At 40.4% G+C, this 19,971-nt stretch overlaps 1 protein-coding gene across 2 annotated transcripts in view; it reads left to right on the top strand.

The window, feature by feature from the left end:
• POGZ (pogo transposable element derived with ZNF domain) overlaps window positions 1–19,971 on the top strand; it is a 60,541-nt gene that overhangs the window by 16,914 nt on the left and 23,656 nt on the right. For both annotated transcript variants that reach the window (XM_060201715.1, XM_060201716.1), the window contains exons 2-5: window positions 7,280–7,404; window positions 8,371–8,529; window positions 16,587–16,762; window positions 17,833–17,941. In XM_060201715.1, coding sequence (XP_060057698.1) covers window positions 7,281–7,404; window positions 8,371–8,529; window positions 16,587–16,762; window positions 17,833–17,941 — 568 coding nt within the window. In that variant the 5' untranslated portion in view covers window position 7,280. The remainder of the gene's footprint in view (window positions 1–7,279; window positions 7,405–8,370; window positions 8,530–16,586; window positions 16,763–17,832; window positions 17,942–19,971) is intronic.

Genomic DNA, 19,971 nt, shown 5'->3' on the forward strand with positions numbered 1-19,971 from the left:
ACACACCCATCCAAAAAGATCTGTGTACACATATGTTCTTGGCAGCACAATTTGTAATAGCCAAAACCTGGAAGCAACCCAGGTGTCCAACAACAGATGAGTGGCTGAGCAAGTTGTGGTCTATATACACAATGGAATATTACTCAGATAAAAAAATGGTGACCTTGCCGTTTTCAGCCGATCTTGGATGGACCTTGAAAAATTCATGTTAAGTGAAATAAGTCAGAAACAGAAGGATGAATATGGGATGATCTCACTCTCAGGCAGAAGTTGAAAAACAAGATCAGAAAAGAAAACACAAGTCGAACCTGAAATGGAATTGGCATATCGCCAAAGGTAAAAGACTTGGGTGGGTGGGTGGGGAGAATACAGGTCCATGAAGGATGATAGATGACATAGTGGGGGTTGTATTGTTAAATGGGAAACTGGGGAATGTTATGCACGTACAAACTATTGTATTTACTATTGAATGTAAAACATTAACTCCCCAATAAAGAAGTAAAAAAAGAAAGAAACGAGGGAGCTAAATGAGATAGATAAACTAGAACTATTGGATATTTTCAGTCATTCATCCCAAGAAACTAGAATATACATTTTACTCAGGTCCACATGGGTCATTCTCAAGGATAGATCATGTTAGGCCACAAAAACAGCATCAGCAAATTCAAGAGCATTGAAATCATCCCAAGCATCTTCTTAGATCACAGTGGAATTAAACTAACACTTAACAATAAAGAAAAGATTACTATTAGTCCTAAAATGTGAAAGCTCAACAGTACACTACTTAACAACTACTGGGTCAAAGAGGAAATAAAGGAAGAAATCAATATGTTTCAAGAGTTCAATTAAAATGAAGACACAGCTATCAAAATATTTGGGACACAGCTAAGACTGTACTGAGCGGAAAGTTCATAGCCATACAAGCACACATTAGGAAACAAGAAAAAGCACAAATAAACAGCCTGATTGCACATCTTAAAGGCCTAGAAGAAGAAGGACAAAGGAAGTCTAAAGCAACCGGAAGGACAGAAATCACTAAAGTTAATAAAATAACATTGAAAATAAGAAAACCATACAAAAGACGAACAAAAGTAAATATTGGTTCTTCAAAACAGTGAACAAAGTTGACAAACCTTTAGCCAGACTCACAAAACAAAAAAGGGAGAAGTCCCAGATATATTGGACCATAAATGAAAGAGGAGATATCACAACAGACACTGCAGAAATTCAACATATCATGCGAGGCTTCTATGAACAACTATATGCCACCAAGCTAGAGAACCTGGAAGAAATGAATGATTTCCTAGATACCTACAAACTTCCAAAATTAAAGAGGAACTAGATAACACGAACAGGCCCATCACAGCTAATGAAATTGGAACAGTTATCAAAAATCTTCCCAAAAATAAAGTCCTGGAGCAGATGGTTTTACAAATGAATTCTATATAACCTTCAAAGAAGAACTAATACCTCTACTTCTAAAAGTCTTCCAAAAGATTGAAGACACTGGAATACGCCCAGCTTCTATGAAGCCAACATCACTTTGATACCAAAAGCAGACAGGGACACAACCAAAAAAGAAAACTACAGACCAATATCTCTGATGAACATAGATGCTAAAATATTGAACAAAATTCTAGCCAACTAGATACAGCAGTATATTTAAAAGGTTGTTCATCATGACCCAAGTGTGGTTTATTCCAGGGATGCAAGGTTGGTTTAATATACGTAAATCAATCAACATGATCCATCACATCAACACAAGCAAGACCAAAATCACATGGTCATATCAGTAGATGCAGAGAAAGCCTTTGACAAAATATAACATCCCTTTATGATCAAAACACTACAAAAAATGGGAATAGGTGGAAAATTCCTCAAGATAGTGGAGTCCCAACCTTATACTCAATGGTGAAAAACTGGAAGCATTTCCACTCAGATCAGGTACTAGAGAGGGCTGCCCACTATCACCATTACTATTCAACATAGTGTTGGAAGTTCTTGCCATAGCAATCAGGCAGGAGCAAGGAATTAAAGGGATACAGATTGGAAGAGAAGAAGTCAAACTCTCCCTATTTGCAGATGACATGATAGTATACATAGAAAAACCTAAGGAATCCAGCAAGAACCTTTTGGAAATCATCAGGCAATACAGTACGGTGTCAGGCTACAAAATTAACATTCAAAAGTCAGTGGCATTCCTCTATGCAAACACTAAGTTAGAAGAAGTTGAAATCCAGAAATCAATTCCTTTTATTATAGCAACAAAAACAATAAAATATCTAGGAATAAACCTAACCAAAGAAGTTAAAGACTTGTATACTGAAAATTATCAGTCACTACTCAAGGAAATAGAAAAAGGCACAAAGAAGTGGATAGATACTCCATGTTCATGGGTTGGAAGAATTAACACCATCAAAATGAATATACTACCCAGAGCCATCTACAAATTTAATGCTATCCCCATCAAGATCCCAGCGACATTTTTAGGAGACTAGAACAAATGCTACAAATGTTTATCTGGAACCAGAAAAGATCTAGAATTGTCAAAACAATCTTGAGAAGAAAGAACAGAACTGGAGGCATCACACTCCCAGATCTCAAATTGTATTATAGGACCATTGTCATCAAAACTGCTTGGTTCCGGAACATGAATAGACACACTGATCAGTGCAATAGAATTGAGAGCCCAGAAGTGAGCCCCCACACCTAATGGACATCTAGTCTTTCACAAAGGTGCCCAGACTATTAAATGGGGAAAGCAGAGTCTCTTCAATAAATGGTGTTGGAGAAAATGGGTTGAGACATGCAGAAGAATGAAACTGAACCATTGTATTTCACCAAATACAAAAGTAAATTCCAAGTGGATCAAGGATTGGATGTTAGATCAGAAACTATCAGATACTTACTGGAAAATATTTGCAGAACTCTTTTCCGCATTAATTTTAAAGACATCTTCAATGAAATTTATCCAGTTACAAAGAAGACTAAGGCAAGGATAACCTGTGGGACTATATAGTATTAAAAAGCTTCTACACAGCAAAAGAAACCGCTACCCAAACCAAGAGAGACCCCTCACAGAATGGGAGAAGATTTTTAAATGCTATACATAAGACAAGACGCTAATAACCAGAACAAATAAAGAGCTTTCCAAACTCAACAACAAGAAAACAACCCCATCCAAAAATGGAGGGGAGGACATGGAAGGTTATGAAACCATACACAGGGCATCTTGCAGATAAGTGTTATCAAATTGTATGGACAACTCATTTGTTTTGGTTCTGACATTGGATGTTTTGGAAAGATTACTGTGATGTTCATGACACTTGAGAGCCTTTATATGTAAAGCTCTTGCACATCCATAATGTTATTCTTGTTCCAAGACAAAGAAACTGACATTTAGTCATCTACCATGAAGAGGGTTCTTCATGGCAGAGGTGTAGGCTTTTATTTTATTTTAATTTTACTTATTGGATAGAGAAATCAAGAGGGAAGGAGAAGGTAGAAGGAAAAAGAAAGATATCCTGCAGCATGCTTCACTTTTCATGAGGGTTTATCCCCCTCAGGTGGGGGCTGGTGGCTTGACCCTAGGTCTCAAGTCCATTTGACAAGACAGAGAAATTGAGAGGGAAGGATAGATAGGGAGGGAGAGAGGGAAAGATAGACACCTGTAGACCTGCTTCACTGCTTGTGAAGTGTCCTCCCTGTAGGTGGGGAGTCGGGCTCAAACCCAGATCTTTATATACGGTGATAAGTGTGCCACTGCCCATCCCCCTTGGCATGTACTTTCTACAAGGTATGTTACCACCCAGTCCCAAACAAAGCATGCAACTCCTACAATACTTCAAAATTAAAGACTGACTTTAGGATTATATGGTAAAGCTCAATGTAGCAGTAGGACTAGGACTGAGGTGTGACAAGTGTCACTTTATGTGACATCACCTGATAGCCCATGCATCTACTTGTTTATCTGTACAATGGTTATGCAAAAAGACTTTCATGCCTAAGCTTATGAGACCCCAGGTACAGTATCCAGTATTACCCATAAACAAGAGCTGAGTGGTGCTGTGGTCAAACGATGAACAAAGCAATACAAGAATTTGCTATGACTTCTACAATTTATTTTTATTTAGTATTTGTTAATTGTTTATTAATATAATTATTCCTGGGAGTTGGGCAGTAGCGCAGCGGGTTAAGCACACATGGAGCCAAGCACAAGGACTGGCGAAAGGATCCTGGTTCGAGACCCCGGCTCCCCACCTGCAGGGGAGTCGCTTCACAGGTGGTGAAGCAGGTCTGCAGGTGTCTCTCTTTCTCTCCCCCTCTCTGTCTTCCCCACCTCTCTCCATTTCTCTCTGTCCTTTCCAACAATGACAACAACAAGAATAACTACAACAATAAAACAACAAGGGCAACAAAAGAGAATAAATAAATATTAAAAAAAAAAGAAAATTATTCCTTAGCTATGTTTTATAGTTTAGGACAATTGCTTAGTGACAGACTTCTAGGAAGTTCAACTAAAGAAATTCATTGTCCCAGTTCTGGGTGGTGGTGCACCTGGTTGAGTGCACATGTTACAGTGTACAAGGACCCAGGTTCAAGCTCCTGGTCCCCCCCTGTAAGGAAAGTTTCGAGAGTGGTGAAGCAGAGATGCAGGTGTCTATCTCTCTCCCTTTCTATCTTCCTGTTTCTCTCAATTTCTGACAGTCTCTATCAAATAAATAAAGATAATTAAACAAAATTTTTTTAAAGAAAAAAGGGCCTGGGTGGTGGTGCACTTGATTGAATGCATATGTTACAATGCACAAGGACCCAGGTTCAAGCCCCTGCTCCCCACCTGTAAGGGGAAAGCTTCATAAGTGGTAAAGCGGGGCTACAGGTATCTCTGTCTTTCACCCTCTCTACATCCCCTCTTCCTTTCAATTTCTGGTTGTCTCTGTCTAATAAATAAAAATAACAAAAGTATTAAACACAAGCAAAAAAATTAAAGAAAAAGAAAGAAAATAAATTCTTTATCCCAAAATCACTTATACCCTCTAAGGTTATCGCAGGGGCTTGGTGTCAGCACTACAAATCCACTGTTCCTGGCGACTGTTTTTTCCCCATGTTTCATTGAATAGTTCAGAGAATTTGAGAGAAGAAGGGGAGATAGAAAGGAAAAGAAATTCTTTAATAGACGCCTGAAGACCTGCTTCACTACTTGTGATGGGGATCTGGGGGCTTGAACTGGGATCCTTGCTCAGGTTCCCACACTTCATATTATGTGTGCTTGACTCGGTGCACTACTGCCCGACCCCCCCCCCCATCACTTTTTACTTTGACAGTTAACAGTCCTACTCATTTCAAAATCTTTCTTGAAATCACAATTTCAGTTGAAACTTGCATATACTCATTTGTTGTTGCAGCCCTCAGCTACTCCATTCCCCAACCATCTGAGCTGGCAGATGGCCAGTGAGCTGTTAACTTCTTCAACACCTCTTGACTTTCCTGATATAACAATAAAAAAAAAATTTTATTGCCACCTGGGCTATTACTAGGGCTCAGTGCTGCATAGTGAGTCCACTACTCCCAGTGACTGTTTTTTATCTTTGCCACCTGGGCTATTACTAGGGCTCAGTGCTGCATAGTGAGTCCACTACTCCCAGTGACTGTTTTTTATCTTTTATTTGACAGGACAGAGAGAATTGAAATCGAGTGAGAGAGACAACTGCAACTGCTTCACTCGTGAAGCTGCCCCCACTGTCTCCCACCACACAAGTGGGGACTAGAGGCTTGAACCTGGCTCCTTGCACATAATATGGTACACTACCAGGCACACTACCACCTGCTCCAATATTTTTTTCTTTTTAAAAAAATATTTATTATCGGATAAAGACAAATTGAGAGTGAAGGGGAAATAGGGAGAGAGACAGAGAGACACTTGCAGCCCTGCTTCATCACTTATGAAACTTTGCTCCTGCAGGTGGGGAACAGGGGCTCAAACCTGTGTCCTTGCACACTATAATGTGTGCGTTCAACCAGGTGCACCACCTCCTGGCCCCATAATAATCTTTTTTCTTAAGACTAAAACATATTTATGGGGGCCAGGTGGTGGCACACTGGGTTAAGCACACATAGTATGAAGGGTAAAGATCCACACAAGGATCCTGGTTCAGTCCCCCAGGTTCTTACCTGCAGGGTGGTCATGCAAGCAAGTCTGCAAGTGTCTTTCTCTCCCCTTCTCTATCTTCCTCTCCCTTCTCAGTTTCTCTCTGTCCTATCCAAAAAAATCAAAAAAATTACCATAGGAGCAGTGGATTTATAGTGCAAGCACCGAGCCCCAGTGATAGCCCTGGAGGCTAAATAAATAAAAGTTATATTTATCAACCTTTTAAAATTGAAAGGGAGCAGACTAGGAAAAATGCTAAATAGAGGGCTCATCATGGGCTAGGTTAACAAAGCACTTGAGAGGTTGTACCTGTTGTCAACAACTGTTGTAAACCATTAGCGCCCCAATAATGTGGAAAAAAGAAAAGGAGTTGAGTTCCAGGGGTGTGGAGATAGCATAGTGGTTATGTGAACATAGTGGTTATATGAAAAGGTTTTCATGCCTGAGACTCCAGGGTCCCAGCTTCAATCCCAGCACTACCATAAACCAAAACTAAGCAGGGCTTTGTTAAAATAAATAAAGTTGGGGGGCTAGGCGGTAGCGCAGAGGGTTAAGTGCACATGCACAAGGACCGGCGTAAGGATCCGGGTTTGAGCCCCCAGCTCCCCACCTGTTGTGGGGAGAGGGTTGCTACACAGGCGGTGAAGCAGGTGTCTGTCTTTCTCTCCCCCTCTTTATCTTCCCCATCTCCCTCCATTTCTCTCTTTCCTATCCAACAGCAACGACAGCAATAACAACAATAAACAACAAGGGTAACAAAAGGGAAAAAATAGCCTCTATTAGCAGTAGAGTTGTAGTGCAGGCACCCAGCTCCAGCAATAACCCTGGAGGCAAAAAAAAAAAATGTAGCAAAGATGATGAATCTTTCAGTTAAAAAAAATAAATAATTGGGATCGGGCGATAGCACAGTTAGTTAAGCACACATGCCACAAAGTGCAAGGACTGGTGTAAGGATCCTGGTTTGAGCCGTTGGCTCTCTGTCTGCAGGTGTGTCACTTCACAAGCAGTGAAGCAGGTCTGCAGGTGTCAGAAACTAATTAAACTTGGATTCCATATTTTACATAAAATTATTTCTGCCATTCCATGTCAATATCTTTTTAAAGTTGTTTTTTCTTTTTCTTTTTCTTGCAGCATGGCGGACACCGACCTGTTTATGGAATGTGAGGAGGAAGAACTGGAGCCCTGGCAGAAAATCAGTGATGTCATTGAGGATTCTGTTGTTGAAGATTATAATTCAGTGGATAAAACCATTACAGGTAATGTACATTCTTGGTCTTTGTTTAAATTGCTTCATCTGAATGGCATTTTTGTTAAAGTTTGAGGTGGAGAAGGACTTGAAGAATCCAAGGACCCCTCTTTGTGGTACTGGTATTGCCTTTCCCCCATACTTTAGTCAGTAGGTGCCTCTTTTTCATCATACATAAAGCTAGCACCACTGTATCTTCATTAAAAACAAAGAGTTGACTAACCAATGTTTAGCAAACATCCAGCATTACCAAATGATGAATGGATTGAGAATGCAAAATGGTGGACTCTGCCAGTGATTATTTATGTGCCCAGTCGGAACGTGGTTCCTGTAGACGTTTGTTTTACTTGAACTTGGTTTCCTTTGTGAGCAGAGCAGAGCAGAGTTTGCTTTGAGTTTGCCTTCATGGACAGGTTACAAATTAGGCTTGTTAGTTTCTCTTTCAAAAAGACAATATAGCAGATCAAATTCTTGATTGCCCTGAATTCAGAAAGTGGTGATAGTTCTGTCCCCCTCTACATTATGTGCTCTCTCTTTCCCCTCCCCCACTGGCCCTCTTTTATCTTCCCTGCTTGGAGACCTGAAGATGGCATTGGTTTGGGCTGAAACAGGACACACAGTTCAGGGTCTTGTGATTGGCTTCCTATGAATGGTTATGAATACCAGAAGCAGTGCTTAATAAACTTTTTGAGTCTCAGAGTTTGTTGTGCTATATAAGCAACACTTGAAAGTTCCTGTTAACTGATCCTGTGGCCTAACTTAACCAGGAAATGTAAGACTAAGAAAAGATCATTGTGCTTAACCGGTGGAGTAAGGGACATGTAGGAGAAATCAGATAACAACTGGATATGTGTGTAAAGTAGGGGAAAAATGGCTGTAGAGGTTCACAACACAATAAAAGGGACAAATTAGAACAGTATCCTTCAGTGTCATCTGCCCCTGTCTCCAAGTGACTGTGCCTCCCCCTTCCCCACAGTTTCTGTGAGCCAGCAGCCAGTCTTGGCTCCAGTACCCAGCGCTGCCCATGCTTCTGTTGCTGGGCACCTCTCTCCATCCACCACCATTAGTAGCAGCGGGGCACAGAACAGCGACAATACAAAGAAGACTCTTGTCACACTAATTGCCAACAACAATGGTAAGTGAGATTATTGGGAAAATTTCTCCTGGGCTAGAGGGGTGAGAGATTAAAAAGGTTTCAGGAACAGATGCACCTGTGTAGTTGTACATACTGAAGTGGTTCTAGTCGAAGAGTGAATTTAGTACTGACTCTGACTGTGGAAGTGGCTCATGGTGCAGAGGTGGTGCTGTCCTGGCAGAGTTAGTGCTGAAGCTAGGCTGGTGTTTCAGTCAAGAGCCGGCTGATTCTGTTGCTGATAATTTCTAGGAGTGAAAATGTAACCCCCCTCCCTTTGTAACTATTAAAAAGATTTTTAAATTAAATAAAAAATTTTAAATTAGAGGATCCTTACTAACTTGGTAAGAATTCTCCTAAGGTAGCTTTGTTCTGGATTTTCTCTGGCAGATCCATTTAATTTATCGTTGCTGAGCCTGGAAAGTAGGATGAGATTGTTGTTGTTTCCCTGCAGGAAATGGTGAAAAAGTGGTGTTTCCAGTGTATTTATTGGTAAGAGAGGCCGAATAGTAGTGTTTTCTACTTAATTTCTGATGACTGTACTGTGAAGATGAGTTATCAAAAAGTTAGGTCTCAAGATTCATAACTAGAAAAAACATCTTCATAGGATTGCTGCATTGCTGTAGAGGATTTTATTCTCAGTTTCCTTTAAAAATAAAATAGCTCACTTAATAAAAGAGTAATACGTATATTTATAGAAACTTATTTTTAAAATAGTGGTAAGTAAAAAAGGGAGTTTTTTTTTACCTTTGTTGCTGCCACCCAGAATTTTAATTGTAATCCCCCTACTTGAAGTTATCATTTCTAACTCTTATTATGTACCTATATGTACTTTTATTATATCTTTCTGTGTGTTGTATGTAGTGATTTTCTTTTGACCAAAAAAAAAAAAATGTATCTTACAGATTCTGCGTGACTATATGTTTCCTTTCTAAATATGTAATGAATATTTTCTTATTTTCCCTGAGGGGGCAGGTGTTGTTTTCTCAGGGTGCAGTTCCCATCACCTCATACTTCATCCACCACCAAAGTGCCATCTCTCTCCACCATAGGGCCTGTACCCCTTTTATAGCCCCCTTTCGTTTTCTCATTTTAATAGCTTTTTGATAAGTGAAATAGTCATATTTCACATTGCTTGGCTAACTTCACATATTTCACATAATAAGAGTCATATTTCACATTGCTTGTCCTACTAACAATAGGTTGTAAAAGGGAATGTCGGTTTTTTTGTTTTATGTTTTATTGGGGAGATTAATGGCTTAGTTTTTTGTTTGTTTTGTTTTTTTCTAAATCGCCGTCAAGGATTTTACTGGGGCTCCATGTCAATACTGTGAATCCATTGATCCTGACGACTTTTTTTTTTTTTTTTTCCATTTTTCTTTTCTATTTTGTTTGATAGGAAAAAAGAAATTGAGAGGGGAGGGTGAAATAGAGAGAGAGGAAGTGACACCTGCAGATCTGCTTCACCACTTGTGAAGCTTCCCCACGTAGGTAGGGAGTAGGGGCTTGAACCCAGGTCCTTGTTCATGGTAACTCAACAGGTGAGCCTGCTGCCAGGCCTGGAATGTTGCTATTAAAGAGCTATTACAACATCTCTTTCCATCTTTTTTTACATCCTCAGCTTTGCTTTTGTTTTGTTCATCACTAAGTCTTCACTGCTCCAGGATGACTTTTTTAGTGACAGAGGCAGGCAGGCAGAGTGAAAGAGGCAACAGCACTGAAGCTTCCTCCAGTGTAATGGTGCCTGGTCTTGAACCTGCGTTGCGCAACATGGCAGAGCAGCACACTTTTCAAGTGAGCTGTATACATCCTTAATTATAAAAATACATTTCTATGTATCAGGTAGTTGTATCAAAGCTTTAAAGGATTTTAATGAGTATCTTTCTTGGATTGACCATCTAGAAATGTTAAATCAATTAGTATTTCCATTAGTAGTATACAGTGTTCTTTTAGGTAAAACCATTTGTTGTCTGTTGTTGAATGTCTATTATAGTCCCATCTTTTTGTGATTACAAAGGTGCTGTGGTGAACATTTTTCACTGTTATCTGTGCCTTCTGTGTAATCATATCTATAATGTAAAGTGAGATTGCTGGGGCAAATATTTAAAATTGGATAGTGTCAACTTACCCCCTTAGTTGCTATAGATAAATGGCTGCCAGTAGCTCTTCCATCAGACTACTGCCAACTTTATTATCTAACTTAAGTCTTTATAACTTTCACAGATTTTTTTTTTTTTTTCAGTACTGAAAATCTGATTTCTAACACCTGGAATCTTTAGAATTCTTTCAGTTTTATAAATAGGGTTTCTAATACTAAAGCACCACTCATTAGCCAGAGAATTCTTTTTTTATATATAAATATTTATTTATTTATTCCCTTTGTTGCCCTTGTTTTATTGTTGTAGTTATTATTGCTGTTGTTATTAATGTCGTCATTGTTTGATAGGACAGAGAGAAATGGAGAGAGGAGGGAAAGACAGAGGGGGAGAGAAAGATAGACACCTGCAGACCTGTTCACCGCCTGTGAAGCGACTCCCCTGCAAGTGGGGAGCTGGGGGCTCGAACTGGGATCCTTAACGCCAGTCCTTGCACTTGACACCACCTGCGCTTAACCCCGCTGTGCTACCGCCTGACTCCCTATCCACAGAATTCTGTCATTTTGCAGATGATGAAACCAAGATAGTAAACAGTTTAAATCATTTGTTTAAGGTCCGTTTGTACGTTACTGAACTGAATTTGAATAAATTAGACTTTAAAAGTGGTAGCCTAAGTGAGTAGATGGCATAATGGTTATGTAAAGAGATTCTCATGCTTAAGGCTCCAAAGTCCCAGAGTCCCCCGCTCCACCATAAGCTAGAGCTAAGCAGTGCTCTAGTTTAAAAAACAGCAATATCCTTCTTAACACAGGCATGAGAGTTTTTTTTGCATAACCATTATGCTGTTTACCCCCACACTAGCCTTCCTGCTATGTCATGTTGCTTTCCTTTAGCTTTTTGCAACCAGGGTTATCACCAGGGCTTGGTGCATATACAATGTATTCACTGCTCTCGATGGCCATTTTCTTCCTTCCTTTCTCTCTCTCTTAAATTAGTTTAATAATGATTGACAAGATTGTAGGATAAGAGCGGTACAATTCCCATCACCAGAGTTTCGTATCCCATCCCCTCCATTGGAAGCCTTCCTATTCTTTATCCCTCTGGGAGCATGGGGTGCAGAAGGTAGAGGTCAGGCTTCTGTAATTTCTTCTCCACTGGCCATGGGTATTGACAGGTCAATCCATACTCTCAGCCTGTTTCTATTTTTCCATAGTGGGGCAGGGCTATGGAGAGGTGGGGTTCCAGGACACATTGGTGAGGTCATCTGCCCAGGGATGTCAGGTTGGCGTCATAGTAGTAGCTACAACTTGGTGGCGGAAAAGCACTAAGATGTAAAGCAGAACAAACTGTTTAGTAATCATAAACCTAAATGTAGGAATATAGCAGATGAGATTTGGAGTCTCCATTTTGGAAAATGCTAGGAAGTCTATTTTAGGTATCTTTCAAGGAGACCATGACTTTACTAGTTTTCGACTGATCCGGACAGCTAAAGCATGCAGGTGGGCTAAAGGTATTGTCTGGGAGATGGTGTCAGAGTTGGAAATTGGATTAGAAAGCTGGATTAGGCAGAGAGTACCTCCCAAATATGGAAAAAAATATATAAATACTGTTAACTCTTATCTAGACCCCATTGATCTGATCTGGAACCCATGTCCATTCATATTTAGAGATGACCTTTCTCTCTCCCTTCCTTCAAAGCTTTCTTCTTTTTATTTGATAGGACAGAAATTGAGAATGGCAAGGAGAAAGAAAGAGAAATATCTGCAGACTTGTGAGTGGGGGTAGAATTCAGGTCCTTTGGCATTGAGCATATGTGTTCAACCAGGTGGATCACCACCCAGCCCCTATCATTACTGTTTTCCTTTATTTATCTTAAAACAGGTTGTCCATGTTCTTCTGCCAGCAAGCAGTATAACTAACATTTTCTTTGATCCCAGGGCTGGTTTCATGATGAGAGTCTCACACATAGACATAACCTTGTTGACTTGACTGCAGGGATAGAGTTCGGTTGCCTCACCTGCTGAGTGCCTGTGCAAATTATTTTAATTTACAAATTGACTTTATCTACTTCAGGAACCTGTGGTTTTCAAATGAAAATGTTAACACTGACTTATGGAGAAAAAAAAGTGGAGAGTAATAGATGGGTAACAGGAGTTACATATGTCTTATATAGTTTATGAAATTTTGATTTATAGAGAAGTACAGATTAACATGTTGAATTTATCAGGGGGCAGGTGGTTGCACACCCAGTTAAGCGCACATAGTATATGTACAAGGACCCGGATTCAAGACCCCAGTTCGCCACCTGCAGGAGAGATACTTCACAAGTGGTGTCTATATCTCTCTCTCTCTGTGTGTCTCTCTCTACTCCCCCCTCCTCTCTCAGTTTCTCTCTGTCCCATCCAATAAAATGGAAAAAATGGCCTCCAGGACCAGTAGATTTGTAGTGCTGATACCAAGCCCCCAGCGATAACTCTGATAACTCTATAGGCAACACACACATACACACAAATACACACACACACACACACACACACACACACACACACACACACACACACACACACCCAATGTATCTACCCCTTTTGGGGTTTGTCTGTTTGTGTGTATATATCCTACAGTGCTGTGACTTTTTTTTTAAATTTTATTTATTCATGAGAAAGGTAGGGGAGAGAGAGAGAAGCAGACATCACTGGTACTGCTGCTGAGGATTGAACTCAGGACCTCGTGCATGAGAGTCCAGTGCTTTATCTATTGCACCATCTCCCAGATCACACCTGTTACTTTTTTAAAAAAATGTTTATTTTCTTATTGGATCAGAGACAGCCAGAAGTTGAAAGGGAAGGGAGTGATAGAGAGGGAGAGAGACCCCTGCAGCACTGCTTCACCACTCGCAAAGCTTCACCCATGCATGTGGGGATTAGGGGCTCAACCAGGTGTGCCACCACCCGGCCTAGTGCTGTGACATTTTATCTTGAGTATAACATTATACTCTTGAAATAGTAGCCTAGGTATAGGATGAGACTTTAACATGAATAAGAAGTGTTCCCTCTTACAGCCCAGTCTCCCTGTAAACCTTCTGGTTAACTGAGTTTGTGTTTTGTCTACCTACTATATACTATAACCAAGGCGAACATTTAAAGTTTATTTATTTATTTATTTATTTCATATGATAAATAGAGAAACCAGAGTACCACTCCAGCATGTCACTTGTACACAAACTTGGAACCTCGGGCATGCAAGTCCTGTGCTCTGTCATCCCTGCTATTTCCCCCTGGCTGCATAAATAACTCCTAACAATCCATTATTATTTGATTTTAAAGAGTACTAGGTTCTTTAGGAGTAAGGCTTCCCCCTGTAGGTGGGGACCGGGGACTCGAACTCGGGTCCTTGTACACTATATTGTGTGCACTCAACCAGGTGCGCCACTACCTGGCCACATGAATCAGTTTTAAAACCAATCTGGTTCCTGTTTACCAGTAGCCACCACTTCCAATAATTATATTTTAAAAGATGGTCTATTTGGAGTCATGACTTATTTACTTATTTATTTGCCTCCAGAGTTACTGCTGTGGCTCATTTGCCCATGAATCCACTGCTCCTGGACGCTATTTTTTCCCCCTTTTTTCCCTTGTTGTTTTATCATTGTTGTGGTTATTATTGTTGTTGTTGATGTCATTGTTGTTGTTGGATAGGACAGAGAGAAATGGAGAGAGGAGAGGAAGATGGGGAGAGAAAGATAGACACCTGCAGACTTGCTTTACCGCTTGTGAAGCGACCCTCCTCTGCAGGTGGGGAGCCGGGGGTTTGAGCCGGGATCCTTACAGCAGTCTTTGGGCTTTGCATCATGTGCACTTAGCCTGCTGTGCTACCACCCAACCCCCGGCATGACTTAATTTTATAATTGTATTATATTTTATAATTTATCTTATATTTCTTGTCCTCTACATTAAAAAAAAGCTATTCCTTAAGATTTGATTTTAAGCAACATTTTTTATTTATATATGAGAATGGAAGGCCAGGAGTTGAACAAGAGTAGTGGAGCGCATTTAATAGTTATGAGTGATGAGCAATGCTCTGGTGTTAAAAAAAAAAAAACACCACTATAATTCTATAATAAAAAGGATAAAGAATGTACATAGATAGTGATTATTTACAGTGTGTTGAATTTTTGAGATTTTGACTTAATAGGAAGAGATTTTATTCTCTAGATTTTGTGTACTTGTTAAATTAATACTTGTAGATGAATATTCCTTTTTTTTTTTTTTTTTTTGCCTCCAAGGTTATTGCTGGAGATCAGTGCCTGCACTGTGAATCCACCACTCCTGGAGGCTATTTTTCCCCTTGTTGTTTATCGTTGTTGCCATTTCTGTCGTTGTTGGATAGGATAGAGACAAATAGAGAGAGGAGGGGAAGACAGAGAGGGGGAGTGAAAGATAGATACCTGCAGACCTGCTTCACCACTGTGACTCGCCCTACAGGTGGGGAACCGGGGCTCGAACCCAGATCCTTATGCCGGTCCTCGCACTTCGTGCCATGTGCGCTTAACCCACTGCGCTACCGCCTGGTTCCAGAGTATTCTTTTAAAAAACATTACAGTGAATTAGTTAATAGCAAACCACATCCTGACAAAATAAGTAGTTAAAACAGGGGAAAACTTATTTTGCTGATTGGATTTTTTTAAATTTATTAAATGGGCGGCGGGGAGCAAGGAGAACTAGAGCATCACTCCGCACATGCAGTGCTGGGGATCACACTTGGAATCTCTGGCTTGAGCTTCCAGCACTTTATCCACTGCACTACCTTTCCAACTCCTGCTCTCATATGGTATGGGCAGATTCTGTGTTGTTATTTTATTTTACTTTATTTGCCTCCAGGGGTAGCACTGGGACTCAGTACCAACACTATAGATCTACTGCTCCTGGTGGCCATTTTCCACCCTTTTAGTGGATAGGACTGAGAGAAATTGAGAGGGGCGGGGAGATAGGGAGATAGATAGACGCTTGCAGGTCTGCTTCACCACTTGTGAAGCATCTCCCCTGCAGGTGGAGATCTGGGGGCTTGAACCAGTATCCTTACATAATGTGTGTTTATTTTTTTTAATTTATTTTTGTGACCCTAGGCTTTAGTGCTTGGGCTGACTTGTTCAGATAGAGACAGAGAAACAGAGGGAGAGAGACACCACAGCAAGGAAAATTTCCTTTGGAGAGGTGGCTCAGACCTGGTTTATGTGCATAACAAAACAGCTGCGTTATCCAGGTACCTGAGGTATCTTGCTGGCCCTGTGAGTGGTTAATTATGTCATCGTGTCTTAACTATATTAAGGCATCCCCAGTTAAGATAAAATACACCAAAGCAAAAGACTCTGGGTTGGGGGGCTGGGGAGAGAATACAGGTCCAAAAAGGATGACAGAGGACCTAGTGGGGGTTGTATTATTATATGGAAAACTGAGAAATGTTATGCATGTACAAACTATTGTATTTACTGTTGAATGTAAAACATTAATTCCCCAATAAAGAAGTTAAAGAAAAACATGCCTTGCCATGTGTGCAGCCCTGGGGTCCATCAGCACCAAGAGAATTTTATGGATGGTGGAAATAGACTTTGGGGGGAGGGGGGAAGAGAGAGAGAGAGAGTGTAAAACAAAGTGTAGACCAAAAATGGTCCAGGAAGGGGGCCTAGCAATATTACACATGTTCCAAGCCCTAGGTTCATTCCCTGGCATTGCATAAAAAAATTAAAAAGATACATAGAGGAGGTGTCAGTGACCCACTCACACCTAGTTGTAGACTTGGGTGAAGTCTAAATTTGGGGGGAGTTGGGTGACATTTAACCCAAGGTGAGTGGCAGTCTTAGATTTTGGTATTTGGAACTTCGTCTCTTATCTGACATCTTAATATTTTTTATAAGTGTGAGTTTATATTCTCTTATATTCTTTTTTTCCCTCTTCTTTTACCCTCTAGCTGGCAATTCTTTGGTCCAACAAGGTGGACAGCCACTCATCTTAACTCAGAATCCAGCCCCAGGTCTAGGCACAATGGTTACTCAACCAGTATTGAGGCCTGTCCAGGTCATGCAGAATGCCAATCATGTGACTACTTCTCCCGTGGCATCACAACCAATATTCATCACTACACAGGTGAGTGGGACCCTAAAATCTGTGACTCGATAGAGGAAAGACTACATGAACCTTTGGAGGCTCTAGCTTAAAACAGCTTTAACATCAATAGAAATCATTTCTAGTCCTGTCTTTTTTTTTTTTTTTTTTTAAGATTTTATTTATTTATTCATGAGAAAGACAGGCAGAGAGAGAGAGAGAACCAGACATCACTCTGGTACATGTGCTGCTGGAGATTGAACTTAGGACCTCATGGTTGAGAATCCAATGCTTTATCCACTGTGCCACCTCCTGGACCACTAGTCCTGTCTTTTTTTGACCTGACTTTCTCACTTGCAGTTTTTATAATCCAATGATGATATTTTTAAAAGCCCAACATAGATCACCTCTGGCTAATTTCCTCTTCATATCTCTTAGAGGACAATTAAGTGATTCGATTTCTGTACAGACATTAGTGGGTGAACTTGGATTGGGAAACTTTGATTAACATTTGGCTCTCAAGGCTTCTTGCCTTTCAACAGTTTTTCTTAATATAGGGTTAGTAAGTTGATTTTGAAAATGTATGTGCAAAATTGGTAAATAACTGAGAGAACTTTAGAAGGGAAGGAAGTGGAATTGCTATAAACAGCCTAATGTGAGCTGGAAAGGCTAATGCTTCTCTTTGTGACTTCTGGAGTTACAAATTCACCTCTTACAAATTTGTCACAGGTTTATGGCCTTTGAAATAGACTTTGTGAACAACTGCTATGATCCTGTGTTAAGTCATCCCAGTGAATACTATTGGTGCTATTCCCCCTTCCCCTCCTCTTGTGTTAGGGGCCAGCTGTGGATGAGCTTTTTCAACTTAGGTTCTCTTAAGTCAGAAACTTAATTTTCATCTTTGCAATTTATATATCAAAACTCATTTTTCCAGTTTTGTTATTTCACATTTGTAAAAATCCCAAAATTTCTCCATCTCAGTGATTTGAAATCTCTAGTTCTGGAGACAGAACAATTTGGTAAAAGTATGGGGGTGTTCTATAGGTCTTAGTTCCACCTCTGCTAGTGTTAGCTCATCTCCATGCTAAAGATCACTTTGCTTTTTAATGCAGGGATTTCCTGTAAGAAATGTCCGGCCTGTACAAAATGCTATGAATCAAGTTGGGATTGTGCTGAACGTACAGCAAGGCCAAACGGTTAGACCGATTACACTAGTCCCAGGTAAGAAAAAAATGTCTGTCCATTTGGAATAAACCGACTTTCAGAAGATCTGTTTTCATTGTAGGCCCTTTAAAAGTGTATTTAAGAACAATTGAAATACACAAAGTCAAGCTTAAAGCAAGAAAAAAATCTATTTCTAACCTTTGGCCAGGGTTTTTGCTTTTAATTTTTACCACCCTTAATGAAATAGTAAATCAGGGTCCATGTAGTCATTTTTCCCTCTGTGGTATTTTAGTCAGTGGTCAGATTGTTAACAAAACAGCTCCCAGTTCTTTCTTTCTTTTTTTTTTTTTTAAATATTTATTTATTCCCTTTTGTTGCCCTCACATCTCCCAATTCTTTTTTTTTTTTTTTTTTTTCCTCCAGGGTTATTGCTGGGCTCGGTGCCTGCACCATGAATCCACCGCTTCTGGAGGCCATTTTTTCCTTTTTTTGTTGCCCTAGTTGTTGCAGCCTCGTTGCGATTATTATTGCCATTGTTGACGTTGCTTTGTGGTTGGATAGGACAGAGAGAAATGGAGAGAGGAGGGGAAGACAGAGAGAGAGGGGGAGAGAAAGATAGACACCTGCAGACCTGCTTCACCGCCTGTGAAGCGACTCTCCTGCAGGTGGGGAGCCGGGGGCTTGAACCGGGATCCTTACGCCGGCCCCTGCGCTTTGCGCCACGTGCGCTTAACCCGCTGCACCACCGCCCGACCCCCAACATCTCCCAATTCTATATTCCATGTAAGTCTACTCACATATTTGGTAGCACTATAGACTTTACTTTGCTTTTGTTTTATAGTATAGATTTTGAACTGTGTCACCAAGGACTAGTTAATTTTTTTTTTAAGAAACTAAATTGAAATACAGGGTTTTTTAATTTTGCAGTATTCTCCAACTTTTAAATTTTGTGTCTATAAGCTTACTATAAATCAGCCATTGCACACCCCCCATGAATACTTTAATTAAGTTATAAGATTATCTCTGTATTTTGTTTTCCTAAGTTTTGTTTGTTTTGTTCAGAGCTCACAGAGTATTTTTGGCCTTCAAACTGATGAGCTTATCCTGTCTGGTTCTGACTTATTTTTTAAATTAGTCATAAAATAAAAAATATCGACAAGACCACAGGATAAGAGGGATACAGTCCCACACAATTCCCAATACCAGAGTTCCATATCCCACTCCACTACCAGAGTTCTGTATCCTATCCCTTCCCTTGGAAGCTTTCCTATTCTTTATCTCTCTGGGAGCATGGACCCTGGATCATTATGGGGTACAGAAGGTGGAGGGTCTGGCTTTTGTAATTGCTTCTCCACTGAACATGGGCATTGGCAGGTTGATCCATACTCCCCAGTGGTTCTGATATTTCTTAACTATTTGCCAGTGGAATTGCGAATACCTGAGCCAAAAGACTGTCTCACTTTAGTGACATTCTAGTAGAGTAGAGTGACACAATCCCCTCCCCCCACTTTTTAAAAAACCATTCTTCTATTTAAGTTAAGAGAACAGAAGACTCCTTTAGTATTCTGAGAAAGATAGATTACTTTTTTTTTCCCTGGACCAGTTCTGCTCTTGGCATTATAATACTGCTTCTTGCTCTCTACCCTCTTCTAATATTGAGACTAAGATACTCTGTATTTTTGGGGGGTAGAAATGGAGAATCTTCTTTCTTCAGTTTAATGACGCTAGGAATGGTTGACTAGGCTAGATACCTGTTGCTTTCTTTTTTAAAAAAATATATTTATTTCCTTGTGTTGCCCTTGTTGTTTTATTGTTGTAGTTGTTATTGATGTTGTTGTTGTTGGATAGGACAGAGAGAAATGGAGAGAGGAGGGGAAGACAGAGAGGGAGAAAGACAGACACCTGCAGACCTGCTTCACCACCTGTGAAGCGACTCCCTTGCAGGTGGGGGAGCTGGGGGCTCGAACCGGGATCCTTACGCCGGTCCTTGCGCTTTGCGCCTCCTGTGCTTAACCCTCTGCTCTACAGCCCAACTGCCGCCTGTTGCTTTCTTACACATTGAATCTGTGCTATTCTTGTTGGTAACC

Source organism: Erinaceus europaeus, chromosome 11 (assembly GCF_950295315.1).
Source record: "Erinaceus europaeus chromosome 11, mEriEur2.1, whole genome shotgun sequence".
Lineage (NCBI taxonomy): Eukaryota > Metazoa > Chordata > Mammalia > Eulipotyphla > Erinaceidae > Erinaceus > Erinaceus europaeus.